This window comes from Taudactylus pleione, unplaced genomic scaffold, assembly GCF_031769625.1.
Source record: "Taudactylus pleione unplaced genomic scaffold, aTauple2 ptg000196l, whole genome shotgun sequence".
Lineage (NCBI taxonomy): Eukaryota > Metazoa > Chordata > Amphibia > Anura > Myobatrachidae > Taudactylus > Taudactylus pleione.
In genome coordinates this window covers 478,737-500,884 of record NW_028284598.1, presented here as the reverse complement: position 1 = coordinate 500,884, position 22,148 = coordinate 478,737, and the positions used below count along the sequence as shown (strand labels likewise).

General features: G+C 46.7%; 1 protein-coding gene across 2 annotated transcripts in view; it reads right to left on the bottom strand.

The window, feature by feature from the left end:
* The window catches only part of LOC148518925 (potassium voltage-gated channel subfamily KQT member 1-like), a 146,681-nt gene that overhangs the window by 48,653 nt on the left and 75,880 nt on the right, over nt 1-22,148 (bottom strand). For both annotated transcript variants that reach the window (XM_088476831.1, XM_088476832.1), the window contains exons 3-10: nt 14,161-14,251; nt 9,593-9,719; nt 8,675-8,753; nt 6,044-6,140; nt 5,113-5,253; nt 815-925; nt 418-513; nt 211-339 (exon numbers count right to left, since the gene is read on the bottom strand). In XM_088476831.1, coding sequence (XP_088332957.1) covers nt 211-339; nt 418-513; nt 815-925; nt 5,113-5,253; nt 6,044-6,140; nt 8,675-8,753; nt 9,593-9,719; nt 14,161-14,251 — 871 coding nt within the window. The remainder of the gene's footprint in view (nt 1-210; nt 340-417; nt 514-814; nt 926-5,112; nt 5,254-6,043; nt 6,141-8,674; nt 8,754-9,592; nt 9,720-14,160; nt 14,252-22,148) is intronic.

Sequence of the window (22,148 nt, the reverse complement as noted above, 5' to 3'; positions counted from 1 at the left end):
TTCCCCAATGATACTACCCCTGTAATGTTCCCCAATGCTAATGTTTCAAGGTTGTTGCCTCCTAAATTCTGCATCCCTGTATAGTCTCAAAGGTGAGGAGTCCCCTTTGGTGCAGCGACTGCAGACACAATACTTAGGAGATTGGGGATGGGGGCTCATGCAGACAGGGCATTAGATGACACCAGGGCGGGTTGGCAGGAATCACCGGACCTGTCTACGTGCTCCGGGGCTGGCTGGCAGTGTGGCCGTCTTACTGCCCTGCTCTGGAGGGGTCAGGTAGATTTTCCATGTGGCTGTGGAGCTGTAGGACTTCTCAGCAGCGTAACACCTCCAGAGGGTCTGTACGGGAGGCAATCAGACACTGGTGACATTGTCTATCACACACAGCCATCTCCAACCACACTGCAGATCTAGTACCTGGATTAGTGACGCTGCGGCCGGGATCTGCCTGTTGAAATGTTTCTGCCGCTGCTTCTGTTGAACCTTTAGGGCAAAACCAGACCCCAATATGCCCTAAGAGATTAGAGAGAGTGTCAGAACCAAGGACAAGGCTCAGGGGGGAGCCTCTCATACTGAGAATATGAGCACTGATTTAAACATGTATCATCACTGACACCTGCAGGATATAGGGGGTACTACCCTCCATAAATGAAAACTCTTCTTGTCTCAGAGAGATCACAGGTGAATTTCTGGGCCCCCACAAAAGCTGCCTCCACAGAGACTATACAGAGGGACCAGATGGGTGTAGGGCAGAGGCCGAACAGTCTAGGAGGGATAATGTATGGTCAGACATTACAGGGGTGCTGATACTTACGGCTGGAAGTGCAAAGAATGAGATCGCGAAGACGGAGAAGCAGGACGCGATGGTTTTCCCAATCCACGTCTGGGGGACTTTATCCCCGTATCCGATTGTCGTCACTGTGACCTGCGCGACAGGAAACTGATCCGAGTCACACAGCCGGGCACCATACCTAACAGCTCTATCAAGGTTGCTATGGGAAACTGCAAATAGATGCCAAATATACATATATACAGTATCTTCCTTATTGCTCACTCACTTAGGAGCTAATACAGAGTTGCACACAGGCCAATTGTAACTGCACCGGTTTGCAAAGCTGCACGCACCGCGCCACCGCACCTAGCCATGCGCCTGCCATGCCGCATCCCCTGATTTATGTGAATGAGCGAAGGATTGGGAGCACATGGCGCAGTCATACGGTATATACCGCTCCATCCATGTCAGGCTCATTACTACTGTGACATCACTGTTCCTGTGCTGCTAAATCCATGGATAGGATACAGTATTTATGAATGTAACACACTGAAACCCTGAATGAATATGGGGCGTGGGGATTTACACCGTGTACAGCACAAGGGACGAGTTAGGGTTTCCGGCTCAGTATTCTGTTCTCTCTAAACCAATATTCCCATGATAATATACTGTAGATTGCAGGTTAATGTAGATATAATTATGGCGTATTGATTGGAGGGGTTATCTACTGTACATCCCTACTGCTAATATCTGTGGCATTATTGGAATCTATACAGTTGGGTAATCCATACGTGTTACATGCAGCGGATAAATACATGCCTCACACCGTGCACTAATGGCTTTGCTGTCTAAGACACTGGCCCTCATTGAGTGGCGGACGCAAGAAGCGATCGCTCTCTCTGAATAAGGGCGGCAGCTTCCTTTTTTTTAGTGCGGCCTCCTGGTCGTTAGCTAAGCTGTGGGTTACAACCCACAGCTTTAGCGACCAACCAGGTTGATGATTGCGATGGTGAACACCATCGCGACCATCGGGGCTTGCAACGAGACTCGAGTCAGTGCGGCCGCCCACAAAACGGGAGGTGCCTCCGTTTGTGAAACCACCCCCCCGCCATGCCTACAAAACAGGCCAAGCTGTCGATCAACATCGACAGCCGGCCCTTTTGTAGTGAGCTCCGGAGCGAGAAAATTTCTCTCTCGCCCCGGGGCTTGCACACGCGCAGTGCGGCCGCTGCGCGTGCGCAGGGCCTAAACATCGACCCGGTTGCGAGCGCATCGCCCCCTTTGGTGCGAGACCCGAAGCGATGGAAAGCCCGTCGCTCCCCGGGTCTCGCGCAAGCGCATGACAGAGCTCCCTCCGTCGTGCGCATGCGCAGTGGGGAACATCGACCCACTTGCGAGCGTACTGCTGCTCGCGAGTGGATCTGAATGACCCCCAAAGAGAAGTGTAGCCCTGTCCACCTCCCACATAACAGACCCTAAGGATGACATGTAATGACAATAATTTTTGCCGAATTGCTCAATAAGAAATTTATGGCTTAGGGGTCCTGTGGAATAATGCTGAACCTCAAGGGCACCGAGATACAAGAAAGTTTGGGAACCACTGTTTTAGCCGATGACAGCTAAAGTTAGGAATAACATTAGGATTAGGAATAGCAGTTAGGTGACAATAAACTGAGACTCACGGTTTAACATACAGTAAAAAGGATGTAGATAAAAAGTCTGCTGCACAATACATTGCAGCTAATAGGGCAATGTACAAGTCTGTGACTATGTCTAAGACACTCACAGAAATATGGCAGTGTGTAGTGAGCAGCTCCTGATTGCCCTAGTAAACTAATCTGACATGCAAGGAACCATAAGACATACAGCTCATCTTCCTCTACAACCTAGCAAAATATGTCCGTGTCCTCTTGTTTATGCAGCGGTCAATGTTTTACTATTACATCTAAACAATGACATCTGATAATATATGTCTATAGGGATTTTCTGATTTCATACTGTATAACCCTAATGCAGTGATTAGTACAGCAGTCCTGTCATTTCTACTAGATGCATTGTTCGTAATATTTTTTATTCCTAGCTTTCTCGTCTGTGCTTTTCAAGTATGTCTTTATATCATCAGACGGAGTTGCTGCTGTTTAGTTGTGTTGCTCTGTGGTATGACAAAGAGCTGCAATCCAGGTACAAAGCAGAGACTGTGGTGGGGATGTGTTGTGTATCCAAGGATGATATAATTACAAGGCTGTAAAGCACAGACGTAGGCCTGCTTTTGAAACACATGCAGATTTATTACCCGTAGGCTAATGTGAATATCTATAAGGCATCATGCACATATTCGCGCAGCCCGCAGTTTTTTCCGTCATCACTAGTATCAGTACTTACTTCGAGCCCTACGCCATGCTGGGTGCAGACATCCGCCAATTTGTCATACGCAGGCCGCATAATAGCGCAGAACTCTGGCGACACGGCCACAACACTCCCACGAACCAGATGTTTTGCAAGTGTTCAGAATTGCGCAGTTTGCTAAAAATCGCTACTTGCATGCACTTGTGGACTTGCACGCGATACGGAATGAGGCCCGAAGCGATGCATTTCATTTATTGCTATTACGTGGGACCCTGCCATTTTTGCCAAGGCAATCTGATGGTGGAAAACCCCTTTATTCATCGCCCGTACTCACTCAGCAATCATGTGGAGACTGTACTGAAGGGAAATCTATGGATACAGCCGATGGGTTGTCTTCAAGTCCATTTCTTGTGGCGCTGTGTTGCCCTGGTGGCATGCGCATGTTTGCAGTCCGCGTTAAATTATAATGCATTGCACTTAAGTAAATCTAACGGGAATCGGTATGGCCGGCGGTTCGATTCCCGGCAGCGGTAGGCCGACCAAAGCAGAGTTCCCGGCAGCGGAAGCCCGACAGCGCTGGAAATCCTGATCGTCGATAGGTAGGTACTTACTAACCTAACCCCCTAACCCTCCTTAGGGGTGCCTAACCCTAACCTCCCCCCCAAGTGCCTAACCCTAATCCCCCCTCTAAGTGCCTAACCCTAACCCCCCCTTCCCCGCTGACTAACACTAAGTCCCCCCCGGGGATGCCTAACCCTCCCTCCCCCTAGCCTAATCCTAACCCTCCCGGGGAGTGCCTGACCCTAATTCCCCCCCGGGTGACCTAAACCTAACCCTCCCCCCCCCGCGCGGCTGTCCGCTCGCGGTGCCCGGGATCCCTGCGGTTGGGATGCTGGGCGCCGGTCTCCCGGCGTCAGGGAAATGTCAGGCGTCTACATCTAGACACCCGGCATTTCACCCTCGCCGGGATGTGACAGTCGGCTTCCCGATTGTATACCATCTAACGTCGCTGCAATGTGAAGTTATTGCAGACAGGCCAGTTTTAAGCATATACACTATAAGTCTGCCCCCTACTCCCTCTGGGTCTTTTCTACTCCCAGAAATAGAGACAGACATCGGAAACCCACCATCGTATGCTTTGCTTCCGATGGCTCATCTGATGTTAATTACGTCAATTTAGCTGTGGACACCCGGATGCTACACAGCACCTTTCCAGCTGCTAATGCAACTGCCACAGAAACTTGTATTGAGACGCCCTCCGGGGCCTTCGTAGCTGCGCGCAAGTGCGCAGACATATGCAGCATCGGATACAGGTCAGGCAAAAATCGACACCTTGAGTGAGTCTATGTTCACGCAGCATTGTTGCCTGAGACTTTGGAGCCATGTTATCTGCGTACAAGTTCGCAGATACGCCCCGGAAACGTCCGGAACACGCCACGGTTTTAGCCGTCGCTCCCCGTTACCTCCCACAAAACCCTCGCTTCCTGTCAATCACTTGCGGTGGAATCCTCGCTGAAATCGTTATCGCAATTCAGTCGCCGCGCATGTGCATTGCTGCTGCGACGCATGCACAGAATACAGATCATCGCTCAATTGCGTGAACGATGGAATAGCGTACAATTTTGTATCAGGCCCCATGTCATGAGAGGACAAGTGGCAATGGTGGCAAAGCTGCCACTATTCCATGGCCATCAGATCCCAGCAATAGGCGCTGTACGGATGAGCTGCTGGCAATCACGTGACCCCATACGGAGCCAATGTGCTGAAAGCTGGCACATCACTGGGCATGCTCCGGCCAGTTCATTAATACAGTAAATAGGCCATAGGATAAACTATGCAGCTATATAACACACACACATGATGTGTAAAGTATGTGTAGTTATATGTCATCTGGTCAGACATAGGAGTTTTGTGTAGCTGTGTGTGTAGGTGACAGGTCCACTTTAATATGGCTAATATAGGTAACAAACCAATATTATCACTGCCATACTCACCACTCCCCACCAGAGGGCATCAGCGTAGCTGGAAAATCCAGTTCTTCCCTCTTCGTCCACAGCATCTTTCTCAGCCAGATACACAAAGTATGAGGAGAAGATCAGACCCAAGAAGCCGATGTACAGAGTGGTGATCAGCTCCTGGAGAGACACTGACAGTCATATGGTTTCCAGACACAGATAATGGATCAAACTGTGCAATATGCAAAAGTTATAGGGGGTGGGGGGAAAGATGTCCACAATATTTTGGAGGGGTAACAGCAATTCAATGAGGAGGGGAATACAGTGACTAATACACTGAGGGGGGAGGGACTAATACACTGAAGAGATGGCAAATGGACTATTCCACTGAGGCGAAGGCACAAGGACTAATACAGTCAGGAGGGGGCACAGGAACTAATACACTGAGATGAGGTCACAGAGACTAATACACTGGGGAGAGGGCACATGGATTAATACACTGGGATGAGGGCACAGGGACTAATATACTGGAGAGAGGGTACAGGGACTAATATACTAGGATGAGGGCAGAGAGTCTAATACCCTGGAGAGGGTACAGGGACTAATATAATGGGAAGAAATAATACACTGTAGAGAGAGAGACAATTGACTTACACTTGAAAGAGGGCACAGGGACTAATACACTGGGGAGAGGCCACAGGAATTAAAACACTGTGGAGAGGGTACAGGGACTAAAACACTGGGGAGGGGGCAAATTGACTAAAAAAGTGGGGTGAGGGCACCAGGACTAATATATTGAGAAGGAGGCACAGGGACTAAAGCATTGAAGAGGAAGCTCAGAGACTAATGCACTGGGGAGAAAGCGCAGGGACCCATACATTGGGGAATAGGCACAGGGACTAATATACCAATGAGACAGTATAAACAAGCCAATGGTATCTGCTGTAAAAAAGGTATGCAGCGCCCTCACCTGGCGATGAATGAACACTACAGACCCTAGAAGCCTCCACGTTCCTCCCTGACGATCTACGTGTAACATGCGGAGAATCTGAAGGAATCGGATCCCCCTGTGGGACGTGAGGAGCAGACAGAGAGTAAAACGTGTACTAATGTACAGTAACGGCTAATTAACGTGTCATTGGTCTGTAATCACAACATGTTCCTCCTTATCATGTGCAGGACTGGGGGTCTGATTCCGGGGTGAGAGCAAAGCAAAGCCGAGCAAGTAACTGTGCACCTGAGCAAACCATGCGGCAATGCAAGGGGGGGAGGGCAAATACATGTACTATGTGTGCATGCAGGGTAAATACTGGCTGCTGTGACATGTAGTACACAGATGCTGGACAGCTGTATTATTACACTGCAATTTAGATCTCAGTTTGGACATCTAGTCTCTTTGCATATTGTACATCCCCCCCCTGCAGTGCAGCCTGGTGTTACCAAGGTGCACAGTTCCTGGCTCTTTCTTACTCTGTTCCCATCACAGAATCAGGCCCCTGTGTGTGACCTGAGAGATGTCAGCAATAACAAAAACTCTATAAGTTATTATTTGATAATCCGACACTTCGACATGAAGAGAGGGTCTAAAGGCTTTGCCTATCAGTAACTACTACGTGCAGGGCCGGCTCTAGGGGTGTTCAACCAGTGCGGTCGCCATAGAGGGTGCACCCCTCCCCAACATCCCAATTTCAGCGGGACAGTACTGTCCTGCTGTTCCACCCATGGGCCGAAGTAGCCCGCAGGTGGTAAAATCGGGAGGTTGGGGACCTCCACCGCTGCAGCTGTGTGGCTGTGCCTGACCCCCGGAGTGTGAATGGATGCCGCGCACATGCGCGCGACATCCATTCACTGACTACAGTGGGCTGGGGGAAGCCCAGCCAGTGACGGAGGGCTGGGCTTTACCCCCAGGCTGACGTTATTTGGAGGCATACCATGCGGGCACGCCGCCAAATAACATCACACAGGGGGTGTGGCCTATGGAAATGAGGTCACGCCCCCAATTTCGGTCAGGGTGCTGTGTACCGGGCCGGCACATGGTGCTCAGACCCCTGGAGCCGGCCCTGACTACCTGGCCATAATCCAGTAGCAACCAAGGCTCCTGCCTAGGGCCCAATGGCGCCTTGGGTAGAATACACTACAATGACTTTATACGTATCTATCTATCTATCTATCTATCTATCTATCTATCTATCTATCTATCTATCTATCTATCTATCTATCACTCATATCTATCTATTTATCTCATATCTATCTATCTATCTATCTATCTGCCTACCTCATATCTATCTATCTATATCTCATATCTATCTAATATCTATCTGCCTACCTCATATCTATCTATCTATTTATATATCTATATCACTATCTGTATCTATCTAATATCTATCTAATTATCTATTTATCTATCTATCTATCTATCTATCTATCTATCTATCTATCTATCTATCTATCTATCTATATCTAGCTATCTCGTATCTATATCACTATCTATCTATCTATCTATCTATCTATCTATCTATCTATCTATCTATCTATCTATCTGTCTGTCTGTCTGTCTGTCTGTCTGTCTGTCTATCTATTTATATATCTAGCAATCTCATATCTATATCACTATCTGTATCTATCTATCTAATATCTATCTATCTATCTATATTTATATATCTATATCTAGCTATCTCATATCTATATCACTATCTATCTATCTATCTATCTATCTATCTATCTATCTATCTATCTATCTATCTATCTATCTATCTATCTATCTATATCTAGCTATCTCATATCTATATCACTATCTATCTATCTGTCTGGCTGTCTATCTATTTATATATCTAGCTATCTCATATCTATCTATCTATCTATCTATCTATCTATCTATCTATCTATCTATCTATCTATCTATCTATCTATTTATCTATCTATCTATCTATCTATCTATCTATCTATCTATCTATCTATCTATATCTAGCTATCTCATATCTATATCACTATCTATCTATCTATCTATCTATCTATCTATCTATCTATCTATCTATCTATCTATCTATCTATCTATCTATCTATCTGTCTGTCTGTCTGTCTATTTATATATCTAGCTATCTTATATCTATTTCACTATCTGTATCTATCTATCTATCTATCTATCTATCTATCTATCTATCTATCTATCTATCTATCTTTATTTTTATTTTAGGACAAACAGAGGTGGGAAGAGTGCCAAAACCAATATGCTGAACAGGACCCCGTGGAGGTTTAACTCCTGCTCCAGGTGTGGTAACACAGCATTAATAATAGTAACCAAGACAGTGCTAGGAGGAGCCGACATGCCGGACAGACACACATGCACCACGCTGTGCCAGGGTTACAGCTGCAGTGAAGCCGATGAGCACTCAGCAGGACACGTTGTAGAAGTGCCTGTCAGTATGTCCCCTTATGGCGTAATGCTGGTTGTGTTAGAACAATGTGACTGCCAGGTCCGGCAGCACCCACGCACTTGCTGTTATAGGAGTTAGCGCAGTCACATGACTGGGGCAAGTACGCAGGTAAAGCGCATGTATGTGGATAGACCTCAGAAATCCTGGACCCCAATAAACTCACCAACCTAATTGCAGATGTAGCGAAGACCTGTCCGTTGGAGCCTACGCTGAGCACGATAATGGACGCAATGACCACGATGAGATCTGAGGGGAAGAGAAGGGGGGGCGGGTTTGATACTGTAACATACGCTGTGCTGTACACAAATGTCTGCAATAAAAGGAATATATTATTTATCATTCCAGTTCAGACTTCAATAAGAAATAAAAATAAAACACAAAAAAATAAAAAAATACATTTTTTTTTTAATGGATGTTTTAAGTTCTCATCCTAAAATATTTCTTGGATCGCATGCCCCGGCGCATTTGCGCATTTCAAGGTGCACTAAGAAAATGGAAAGCTGCTTTCGCGCTCCGTAACGGACGACGTGCGATTCGAGAATGACCTCTGGTAGATACAGGCGTTTTGTTGGATGAACGAATCTTCATGAGGCTGCAGCTCGTTAATAAAGGTTCACTGTGAACTAACGATATGTCAGGGGTGAAGGGTGACGGTCTCTGATAGGCTGCATCCACATAATAGATGCGCCCTACGCCAGTCAGTGACTGGGAACAAATATGTGCATTAATAAATCTACTTGTATATCTATATAACATGTTTATTTCTCTGTGAGTACGTGTGTGTAGCTGTCCTCCATCATCACGGCATGGTGGGGGGGAGAGGCGCTAATCTGTCTGTCACCAGTCTATAGAGAGAGAGACCCTACAGATGTCTCCGGGCTGCCTATTGTCTATTATCCTGCGACGGAACAGATAGAATCTATAACAGGATCTGTCAGCGTTCCCTATAGATGTGTGTGACAGGCTAGAAGCATCTCCCTATTCTGTCTGTGACAGGGAAGGGCGCCTTCCGTATCATACAGCTGTCGCCCTGCTGACGGTAACACAAGACACAGCATCGGAGAACAGAGCCGGGGTCCTCTCACCAATTATGGAGATGGGTTTCCGAGCGAAACGTATTCTGCCCTTGAAGCCAACGTATTTGCTGCGGCAGCCGGCAGACCACAACCGCACGAGATATTCGGCACCGAAAAACACCACCAGCACGATTTCCTGTAATAGAGGAGCAGTGTCAGATTACATACGGTTCCACCATGACAGGCATCAAAAGAAAAGTAAAATAAGCCATTGGTTATTATATTTAACTAGGGTATAATAAGCCCCCTTTACATGTTTACTCCTTTTCTGCTGTGGCCGAGTTAGACAATACAGGACTTCGTGAACCACTGCCAGCGGAGCACATACTGGGACTCAGGGCCTGATTCAGCAAGCAATGCAAAGGAGAGAACGCACGCAGCCGTCCGCTGCGGGAATATGCTCATCAATGTATACGCACGGAGACAGCAGCACAAGATGCAGAAGCCCAGCCCTAAATTAAGCCGCCCATTTCCCTTTACTCAAAGCCTGATGAGTACGCAAGATAGCGGAAACATCGGGAATATCGAGAACCATCGACCACATTTGCATAATAGTGGTTGACCAGACCTCGCGCAGGATCCTGGTAACTTCCTGTGTGCCGGGGTCTCATCACTGCGTCCGTCGCCGCACTGGCTGAATTATGGACGCTCCTAAAACGTTCGCCCGATCACCCCCCGTCACCACCCACAAACAGCACTTCCTATCAGTCAATATCGGAAGGGGTCTGCGTGCACGCCGCGTGTAGTCTGTGTTCGCTTACCCGACCGCACTGGCTAGTTCGCGCACGCGCAGAGCGAAGAATACGCATGCGCAGTACAAAAACATTGGCCAAGTGCATGCGTCCTCTCCTTTGCGTTGCTTGCTGAATCAGGCCTAGTCGGACGCATCTGCGGCCATTTTTGCGGACGGCCACGGTAGCCTGCTTACTAGCTTACGTTAATGCAAGCTCATCCTGTCCACTCTTTGTTCGTACACAGCTGCAGTCGTTAGTCTCTGGACTTGCATCCACCTCACGCTATGATCGGAGGCAAAAGTCTGCCTACGCACCTCCGACACTCCCATGACGCTCCTACTAAACGAAATAGATCGGTGCGTTCGCAAGGTCTATGGCCATTTAATAGATAATGCGGTCCGTTAAAGTATGGATCAATCTGTACACCTGAGCAAATCCCACATCTCAGAATGTCGACTTTAGGGTCAGGCTTTGAGGGAGAGGGGGGCAGAAGGTTAGGATTAGGCTGGGGACAGAAGGTTAGGGTTAGGCTGCAGGGGGGGGAGCAGAAGGTTAAGGTTAGACTGCAGGGGGGAGAGCAGAAGGTTAGGGTTAGACTGCAAGGGGGAGAGCAGAAGGTTACAGTTAGGCTGCAGGGGGGGAGCAGAACGTTACTGTTAGACTGTGGGGTGGCAAAAGGTTACGGTTAGGCTGCAGGAGGGGTGCAGAAGGTTAGGGTTAAACTGCGGGGGGGGGCAGAAGGTCAGGGTTAGGCTGCAAAGGGGGCAGAAGGTTAGGTTTAGGCTGTGGAAAGGGTGCAGAAGTTTAGGGTTAGGCTACAGGGGGCAGAAGATTAGGGTTAGGCTGTGGGAGGGTTGAAGGTTAAGGTTTGGCAGGGGGGCAGAAGGTTAGGGTTAGGCTGTGGGGGGTCAAAAGGTTAGAGCTAGGCTGCAGGAAGGGGGAAGTTAGGCACTAGAGAGAAGGGAGCAGTTAGGGGAGAATACTCACCTGAACTTTGGACGATCGGAGCTCTGATCCAGAAGTCAGTCACAAGGCCTCCGGGACCCGGAAGACATCGCTGGAGCCGCCCGGAGCAAGTAAATCACCATTGGGCCACCAGGGACAATAGGTCGACATTCTAACATGTCAACATTTCATCACTGTCTCTTACATGATGAATGTCGACATATCATAACTAACCTCATCCGATCGCCCCGCGTGGGAGCCATCATTCCACTCAGAAGAGAAGAACTGACAGACTTTTCTCTGTAGTATCCCCAGGATTGCCCTCACCCTTTCCCAGCCTGGCTTCTGCAATCTTTTCCTCAAGGTGGAATAATCTCTCCAATCACATACTTGTCTCAGGCTATTCCTCTGCTGGATCCCTCTCCCTATACATGACTGACTGCAGGTTTGTGGAGATTGTTTTCTATTAGGGATTGAGAGGGAGAAATATATAACCTTATGAAAAGGCCAATGGAAGGTGTTGCTAATAGCAACCCATGAGATTCCAGCTATCACGTTACAGGGTGTACTGACTGTATATGACAGCTGTAATCTGATTAGTTGCTATGGGCATCACCTCTACTTGTCCTCTTTAGAAGATTTGATACATCTCCCCTTATATGTGCTATAAGGGGTAAATTTACTAAGAATCGAGTTTGGGCGAGTTTGCAAAATCATGTGAGTTTAGCCTGTTTTTCAAACTCGCAAATTTACTGAGACCAAGCAGGTACTAGTTTGAAGTGAGTTTTCTTTTTTCACTGTTAAAACTCATGTGAGTTTGCAAACTCGACTAAATTCGCCATCGGCCAGACTAGGAAGTACTTTACATGAAAAAGTTGCAACTCACAAATTTACAAAGAATTGAGTTTACAATCTGGGTTGAGTTTGTAGCAAACTCACTGATAAATTGATGTTTCAAATAGACCAGCTCCTGAGCTGCGAGTTTGGTAGAAACATACACAGATCATGTGTGATTTGTGTATGTTTCTGCCTGAATACCTAATATAAAGTCTTTTTTTATTTAAAAAAAAGACGTAAGGTCCCCCCCAAAAGCCTAACCAGCCCCGGACTTGCCAACCAGTCCTGGATCCTAAAATAACGGGGAACAAAATGAGTAGGGTTCCACTGTAATTTAAGAACCAGCACATGGCTGCAGGGCCAGTCCTGGTTTTAACTATAGGGGGAAAAAACTTGCGTAGGGGTCCCTGTATAATTAAGACCAGCACCAGACCAAAAAACGGCCGGGCTGTAATGCCACAGCCCGGAGACCCTATTACCGGGGCTCCGTGGCCAGAGCATTATCAGCCCAAGCCGCTCAGGCCAAGCCGGGGATCTCAGGGGAAGTGGGGACTCCCCCAAAAAAGGGTTCACCCCTCTCCCGAACCCCAGGCTTGGTCTGAAGCCCGGGGCTCTTCCCTGCACCCCTGGGCTGTGGGTACAGTGGTAATAAAGTGAAGAATAGATGTAAACTATTGTATTTTACAGTGGGACTACAGGTGCCAGCATGCCTGCCCTTTGGCACTTTTGGAACTACAAGTGCCAGCAGGTGGCCGGCACCCATACCCCCACTGTAAAATAAATAGTTAAAAAAAGGCATAACACACACACCATGAATAGTAAAGATTTATTACACACATCCATCTATCACACATACTTACCTTCTACCAGATGTTTCTGTCCTCTTCTCCAAGGCAGAATCCGTGGGAAATGGCCTGCAAAAAAGATCATAAACTCACCTCCATCCTGGCGCTGCTCTCCGGAGCATCCAGGGTCTTTGCAAAACAAAATAAAGTCTTACCCGAACCAATCCATTGCATATACTTACACTACGCAAACTGACAGATGATCGGAATCATCTGTTTTTTAACACGGCCCGCTGGCCAGTCTGTCAGTTCATGTAGTGTAAGTATATGTAATCGTATCATCTCACCTGAAGCCATGATTGTCTTCGTAGGGGCAGCGGAAGTGAATAGTCTGTCTACAATTAGTCCCCTCCACCCCATCACAAAACTAACACTATCACATCTAAAGACAGGGGACTTACTATGGCCCCTGAAGAAGACAGTGGCCGCAGGACAGGGAAGTGCTATATACACACTCTACTAGGGAGTACAATATGGTATATATTCCCAAAACAGACTGTATGAACATTTTACCCATATATTCCCACTAGAAAATAACTTCACACACTGTCATAAATAAAGCAAAACACATTAGTAGTAATTTAGGAGACAAAATAAAGTGGTCACCCCATTGTGAAAACAGTTGAGCTTTCAAGGGGCATATTAGCTCTGTCTATCAGGTGCATTTTCAGGGGTGTCAACAAATCAAGCCCAGGTTCCTCGGAGGAAGGTACAAGGACTAGAAAGTGGGCATACACCTTGGAATGGGGTTGGCAGACAAGTAGGTGCATATAGAAGTAGTGTCGATCTCAAATTCTGGCGGTTCATAAATTATAATAAATTATATGTATTTTAATTATAGCACTTAAACCTACTTGTCTGTTTGCTGTCTGTATCTCCTACTACTGTTTTTACTACTGTATTCTAATCTCACATCTAATTTCACCCAACATCTACTCAAATTCATATCATTTGTAGTCTTCCTTTATACCAGACCTTACTCAGCTACCTGCCCCCTACATCACAAGGGTGCGATGGATGAGGGCATCTGTGCGTTTCCCCAGTCCTCTATATAGCTCTATGCAGCAGCCTTGTGTGTCCAATCATATATTATCAACATCATTCATTTATAGGTGGCCATAGATTCCACAGCATGGGCAATCATGACATAAGGCAAACATCAATATAAAACACCAATAGCTCCGGCCGAGGTTCACACGCATTTCCTACAACTCACCATCCAGAATAGAGTTCCAGTGGCAAATTCAGAGTAATGTTCTATCGTGGACAGGACGCTGAATATCAGACAGATGAGAACAAGGAGGAACCTGTGTATGAGATAACAGGTGATCAGGTGAAGGGAGCAGAGGGTTATACAGAGCAGTGCTTAAACCCAGCACACAAATATATATATATATCAACCTTGTAACAGTATACCGTACTTAGGCGATGTTGCAGCTCAGAGACTCCTTAAAAGTTAAAGGATTCAGTATGTATGAATGCATTAAGTATCACTTACATTCCCCCTAGAAGATGGGGCCATGTGTCATGCTTCAAAGGTAGACCACCGTTTAGTAGAAAATAGGTACCCGCTGATGTTACCTTGTTTAGTTATACATACTTTCTCTTCAGAAAGGGTTTTGACTATAAATAGCTATTAGAGAAGAATTCTGCTCCACCCCTAAACTAAAACTACAAGGGACTGCCATGGGTGCTCACCCACCCCAACACGGAGCTTCATCCATGCCCATTTCTCAGCAATAGCTGAAAAAGTTAGGTAATTTGGGAAGTCCTCAAAGTATGTCCATAGGGCCTGTTCCAGCAGCGTATGCAATTGCGATTGCAGCTGCGATTTCGTACGGAAGGCAGCTGTGAAATTATGCAAATGCCTGCCACAGCTCAGCCGGCATAAAGACGCCCACTGCTGCTTTCTCATATCCATGCAATGCCGCTCTTACATTGGTACCATCAATGCACATTGACCAGCCGCAGACACTGCACATCTCATAGTACGCAGAGGGCACGTCCATGAAACAGCATTCTAATGGACAAACACACCTGCATTTACCTGACCACCCCCCCGTCACCACCCTCAAACACTGATAACCTGTCCCTCACTTTGCGATGGATTGCTTTGTGCGTCCGTAATCACAGTGTATGCATGCACAATGGAAAATAATAGCCCAAATTTGTCCGTAAACGCTATTGTGTACTCTACTGGATCAGGCCTATAGGGCATTGGTACATAAGAGAAAATAGCGCACACTTTTAAAATATTTTTGCACAAAATTATTCTATAAAAAAGAAAAAAAAATGACAGATGGAAAAGTCTTAAATATACGTCTCCTTTTATTTCACCCATAAAACACATTTTACAGTTACTCTTTTTCTGTTTGGTGTAAAAGATTTGCAAATAGATTAGCAGGAAACAGAACCAATGGGCCAACATCTCAAAGAGTAGCTCTAGTTATGTCGTTCTAATTTGACTTATTAAGTATATTTTTATATGTATCTATTCAATGAGCAATACAGGAGGACAATATTGTACAGTGTATATTATTATAATTTATTTATATTGCGACACAAGTGTTCCTCAGCGCCTTAAAAAGTACATAAACAAATAGGTTGAACAGTGACTTACAGTACAATACAATACAATGCTGGACACGGACATGGATAATATACATTGCTACATTAGCGACCATAACACCCACATAAGCAGCAGAGCATAAGCAGCCAAGTGTTAGGTGCCCTAGTGGTGAGTAATAAGTATATGGAACTAAAGTAGGGAGAAGCACAAGAGGGTAGAGGGCCCTGCTCGCAAGAGCTTACATTCTAAAGGGAAGGGGCATTCAAACAGGTGTGACACAGATGGGGTAGACAGGGAGGAAGAAGCATGGAGCAGCGGGTTAAGATGAGAGCTGGAAGGCTTTGATGAAGTAGTGGGTCTTGAGAGCCCGTTTGAAGGATTGTAGAGAGGTGGAGAGTCTGATAGGGAGAGGGAGAGAGTTCCAAAGGTGGGGAGCAGCACGGGCAAAATCTTGGAGGCGGGAATGGGAGGAAGTAATCATATATATATATATATATATATATACAGTCAGGTACATAAATATTGGGACATTGACAGAATTTTCAGATTTTGGCCTCTATTCACCACCACAATGGCTTTGAAATGAAACAAACAAGATGTGATTTAACTGCAGACTTTCAGATTTAATTTGAGGGTAATTACATGCAAATCCGGTGAACGGTGTAGGAATTACAACGGTTTCTATATTTGCCTCCCACTTTTTAAGGGGCCAAAAGTAATGGGACAAACTAAACAATCCTAAATCTAACTTTCACTTTTTAATACTTTGTTGCAAATCCTTTGCAGGCAATTACAGCCTGAAGTCTGGAACGCATATACATCACCAGACGCTGGGTTTCATCCCTGGTGATGCTCTGCCAGGCCTCTACTGCAAATGTCTTCAGTTCCTGCTTGTTCTTGGGGCATTTTCCCTTCAGTTTTGTCTTCATCAAGTGAAATGCATGCTCAATCGGATTCAGGTCAGGGGATTGACTTGGCCATTGCATAACATTCCACTTTTTAGCCTTAAAAAACTCTTTGGTTGCTTTTGCAGTATGCTTCGGGTCATTGTCCATCTGCACTGTGAACCGCCGTCCAATGAGTTCTGAAGCATTTGACTGAATATGAGCATATAATATTGCCCGAAACACTTCAGAATTCATTCTGCTGCTTTTGGCAGCAGTCACATCATCAATAAATACAAGGGAACCAGTTCCATTGGCAGCCATACATGCCCACTCCATGACACTACCACCACCATGCTTCACTGATGAGGTGGTATGTTTTGGATCATGAGCAGTTCCTTTCCTTCTCTTCCCATCACTCTGGTACAAGTTGATCTTTGTCTCATCTGTCCATAGGATGTTGTTCCAGAACTGTACTGGCTTTTTTAGATGTTGTTTGGCAAACTCTAATCTGGTCTTCCTGTTTTTGAGGCTCACCAATGGTTTACATCTTGTGGTGAACCCTCTATATTCACTCTTGTGAAGTCTTCTCTTGATTGTTGACTTTGACACATATACACCTACCTCCTGGAGAGTGTTCTTGATTTGGCCAACTGTTTTGAAGGGGTTTTTCTTTACCAGGGAAATAATTCTTTTGTCATCCACCACAGTTGTTTTCCGTGGTCTTCCGGGTCTTTTGGTGTTGCTGAGCTCTCCGGTGCGTTCTTTCTTTTTAAGAATGTTCCAAACAGTTGATTTGGCCACACCTAATGTTTTTGCTATCTCTCTGATGGGTTTGTTTTGATTTTTCAGCCTAATGATGGCTTGCTTCACTGATAGTGACAGCTCTTTGGATCTCATATTGAGAGTTGACAGCAACTGATTCCAAATACAAATGTCACACCTAGAATCAACTCCAGACCTTTTACCTGCTTAATGATAATGAAATAACGAGGGAATAGCCCACACCTGTCCATGAAATAGCTTTTGAGTTGATAGTCCCATTACTTTTGGCCCCTTAAAAAGTGGGAGGCACATATAGAAACTGTTGTAATTCCTACACCGTTCACCTGATTTGGATGTAATTACCCTCAAATTAAATCTGAAAGTCTGCAGGTAAAGCCCATCTTGTTTGTTTCATTTCAAAGCCATTGTGGTGGTGAATAGAGGCCAAAATCTGAAAATTCTGTCAATGTCCCAATATTTATGGACCTGACTGTATATATATATATATATATATATATATATATATAAAGATAGATAGATAGATAGATAGATAGATAGATATATGACTTGGATCTGCTTTTACTGTCTGTGAAACAGTTGTTCCTTTAAAACCAACATCTCAGACTAAGATCTCGCGCACACACTGGAGTTATTTTTATTCCAATAAAGCTCTCACTGTCTCTCTTTCTGACATGTGCTCACTTAGCTTTGCCTCCATTGTTTTAAAGATTTATGGCTCGGTATAATGCAAGACGTATAACAGGAACGAGCATGAAGTACAGTGTACAGTTTCCGTCTACGTTTTGCTGCAGGTTAGGTATGTCCTGTAACTAGCATTGTTTTGCAATGCCCATTTGTACAGGCCCTGATGGGGTCCCCTTCAGTTAAACTAAGAGACTGGATCAGAAGCCAATTCTCCCCTATATATGAATGATTCATTGTGCTAAAGCATGTTGGGATGGAGTTTAATGACCAACACGCAATGATCTCCAATGTGTCAGATAAGTGCAAATAAGCACCGACGCCATTTTTGCTGTCAAGATTTCCAAATCGGACAATCGAAATCAACTGTGATTGCAGAAGAATAGAAACTGAGATAGTGGGTCAAAAACAGCATGGTGGGGGCATGACCCATGGGTGACACTCTTACACAATATCCACCGCACAGTGCAACCACCTCTGGACACACTCCAGCCTACACATCTGCCATGCCACATGGGTTTGTTAAGCAAGATGGTGGCATTCGCAGGGGAGAAGGGCAAGCATCGGGCGGAGTGAGGACATTCTTGGCAGAGAACGGAGCATGTGCCAATTTCAATTTGCAAAAGTACTTGAATGTCGTACAAACTCAGGGCCTGATTCAGCAAGGAACGCAGGTGCTGATACGCACGCAATCGGCTGATTGTTGCATTCTGCGCATGCGTATTTATGGCAGTGTGTGTTCGCGAACCAATCATTGCGACCACGCAGACCCATCGCACAGTAATTGACAGGAAGTGTCGTTTGTGGGTGGTGACGGGGGGGGGTGATCGGGTAAACTAAGGCGTGCCAGTGCATTGGAACGCCGTTGCAGGGGCGTGCATAAATTATCCCCTGCGATACCATACGCAGCCTGAAGCCTCATAGCTTGATTTAAGCAATTGCTGAGTGGGGTCTAACCTGCCTTAATGGTGCGCATGGGTCCGATAGTACTCGATTGTACCGATGTTTTGTAGTGCTGCGGCGGCGGCATTGCGATCGCTATAGATTAGCATACAATCGCACTGAACTGTGGGCCTGATTCAGACCCGCTCGCAAGTGCTATGCGTTCGTGAGCGGGTCGATGTTTGGCCGCTGTCGATTTTGATCGACAGCTCGCACCATTTTGGAGGCGTGCAGGGGGGGGGGGCTGGCCAAACGGAGGCATTCTCGACGGAACGCCTGCTGTTTGGGGGCGGCCCCACTGACATCACGAGTGAGCTTCTGGCTCTATTAAGAACCAGAAGCTCACTGGGGCTTCCGGGAACGAGACCCTACCGCAAGGGTCTCGTCGCAAGCCCCAATGGTCGCGATGGTCGAGACCATTGCGACCATCACCTGGCCGCTCGCAATAGCTGTGGGTGGTCACCCACAGCTATGCCAGCGGCCCGGAGGCCGAACCCCCCCCAAAAAAAACGCCCTGATTCAGAGCGAGCGCTCTTTCAGAGCGTCCGGCTCTGTATCAGGCCCTGCGTGCATACGCTATATTTCGATCCGTAGTGAATCAGGCCCCTCAGAGCTGTTGCAGATCGGGTCAAGTCTATTTACCTCCTGCATGTGGCCCCTCTTCAGGTGTTTACTCTCCACCTCTTGGCACAACGAGGTTCGTTTCTAGTTTGCGTCGGCATTTCTCGAGGGGATGTAGTCATGTGACCGGCGTCCGAAAGGCTGCCCGTCACAATCCTGACAGCAGAATGCCGGCTAGGGATTTATAATAGGAGTCAAAATACTGATGCCTATCATAATCCCGACCCCGGAATGCCGAGGACGACATCCCGAACGAAGGTAAGTCTGGGGTGCCCATAGCGTTAGCCACAGGGGGGGGAGGGTTAGCATTAGGGAGTCTAGCAGGGTTATGGTTAGGTTTGGGGGGGGATTTAGGTTAGGCACCCATAAGGGGGAGGGTTAGGGTTAGGCACCCCCAGAGAGAGGTTAGGGTTAGGCACCCCCCTGGGAGGCTTAGGTTTAGGGAGCGGTAAGGGGGAGGTTAGGGTTAGGCACCACTAAAGGAGGGTTAGGTTTAGGCAGCGGTAAGGGGGGGTTAGAGTAAGTCACCCTGGGGGTAGGTTAGGGCTAGGCACCCCCAGGGGGAGGTTAGGGTTAGGCACTAAGGGGGAGGTTAGGGTTAGGCACTAAGGGGGAGGTTAGGGTTAGGCACCACTAAGGGAGGGTTTAGGTTAGGGTATTTACCTGCATCTGTAGGGATCTTGATCCTGTCGGGCATCCGCTGACGGGATTTGAACTGGCGGCTAAACAGCCGCCGGCATTTCAATCTCATTCCTTTCTTGAGAGCGGGAGAGTAGGTGACCAACGCAGGGTTGGTAGCAAAACGGGTGAAACCTACTCAAAAGAAAAGCGGATGCGTAAATGGCGTATGCTCGCCCCTACGCAGACCTGTGCCTATCCAGAGACGCTCACGCCTCCACATCAGCAGCACGAATGCCTGGTTTACTACAAGGCATCATCATCAGGCTCTGCGGCAGGCGAAAAGCTACGCCGCCTAACAGACATATACACATAATTGCTGCTCTGCAGGAGACGCATTTGCGCAAACACACCGCTACTGGACTTTGCATATGAGAGAGCGCTGTGTCCCTCTCACATACCACCTCTCTGGTCAGAAGGCTTTATTAGTGCAAAACGCGTGCGGGTCCGTTTGGGAACATACTCGTGCCTTTGATTCCCGACAATGCTCAGTGTGAGAATACGTACAATACTACTTGTTCTAGGTCATTGGTGTCAATCTTGAGCCCTTCACCTGCAGTGGAACTACACATCCCAGCATGCACTTCCAGAGTTTTGCTATTAGGGCATGCTAAAACTGTGGCAGGGCATGCTGGGATATGTAGTCCCACAGCAGCTGGAGGGCCCGAGTTTGACACCACTGTTCTAGGTGATGCGTCCAAACCTAGGACCAAAATCATGAATACAATTTAGAGTAGGTTTTTAGGATCTTCTCTTAGTAACACAAATGTGTACAACCAATTATCTATCATGTTTCTATGTTTACGCCTCAAATAAAATCTCGGTTTTGCATTGTCGCCTTGATGGTTTGGCTTGCGCCATCGCTGTGCACGCACATGTCCGCTCTCTAGGGTCCATACAATCTAGAAGTGCTCTTCAGTGTGTCTGGAGGCAACAACCGGCCATATTGGTACAACCTCTTCTTTGAATCAAACTTATATATTTTTCTCCTGATATAATGCTCCATGTAACCTCACTTCTGGCTTAACCCTCTGCTTGCATGGTGGGTAATGTAAGTGTTTTGCACCTCATGTTTCTGTGAGTGAAGTCGGATACAGACATTTCAAAATGTGATGGAGGGCACCCTTTTTTGTACCCCCTCCATTAATTTATAGGGTATCTGGCCCAATGCTAACCAGGCACAGACTGGCTCCCACTATGATGCTGTAATACTGTCTTCTGGCCCTACCTGTCTATCCTGGGGTCGTTTTCAACTGTATCAGGATGTCCCCATGTTTGCTGTTTCCCTGTGGTAACGAGCCCGTGTTATATATGGTAAAGGGGTCACAGGGGGTGATACTACCAGAGTTTCCTGATTTTATTTATTTGCTTTCAAACCACCACATGTCATACAAAGAGCAGTTTCATACATTCGGTGGTTTATAATGGTTTGAATTCAGCACAGTAACCTCCGTTTTAGTAAATTGCCCCATTAGACTTGATACAAAACCCATCGAATCTCAAGATTGGTCTTTAAGCTCAACCTCAGGACCAAGAGTCACTCCTTTAAATGATCTGGTTTCCCGCAAAGTGTTGGGCTGGGGCACGAAGAGCCCACCGGGGGGGTGGGGGGTGGGAATGACCCATGTTGGCCACCAGTCTGTTGTCCTGCTCCGCCAAGTAACTGACCCACTAATAGTGTAATAATGTATTATTCAAGTGCACAGTCTGGAACCTGACCCATAAGGAAGGAAGAGGAGTGCTCAGGCAGGGGTCAGTCCAACCCCGACAAGGTGTTACACTGACTTACAAATCACTGAGGGCTTGTCATGCACTGGAATGCCACCGGGGGCGCTGCATAATCTAAGAGATAGAGGACATAGGGACAGCGCAAATCTTTCATCCCATTATAAGTAATGATGACACCTGAAGATCGCCAGCTTTGAGCTGGTGCAAATTTCAGGTCCGCTAGAGGGATGAAGTTCGCCATGCGCCCCTAAATGCACCATCTGCCCCCCTTATTTCATTTTGATATACTCGCTGCAAAATAAAAACTTATCCAAG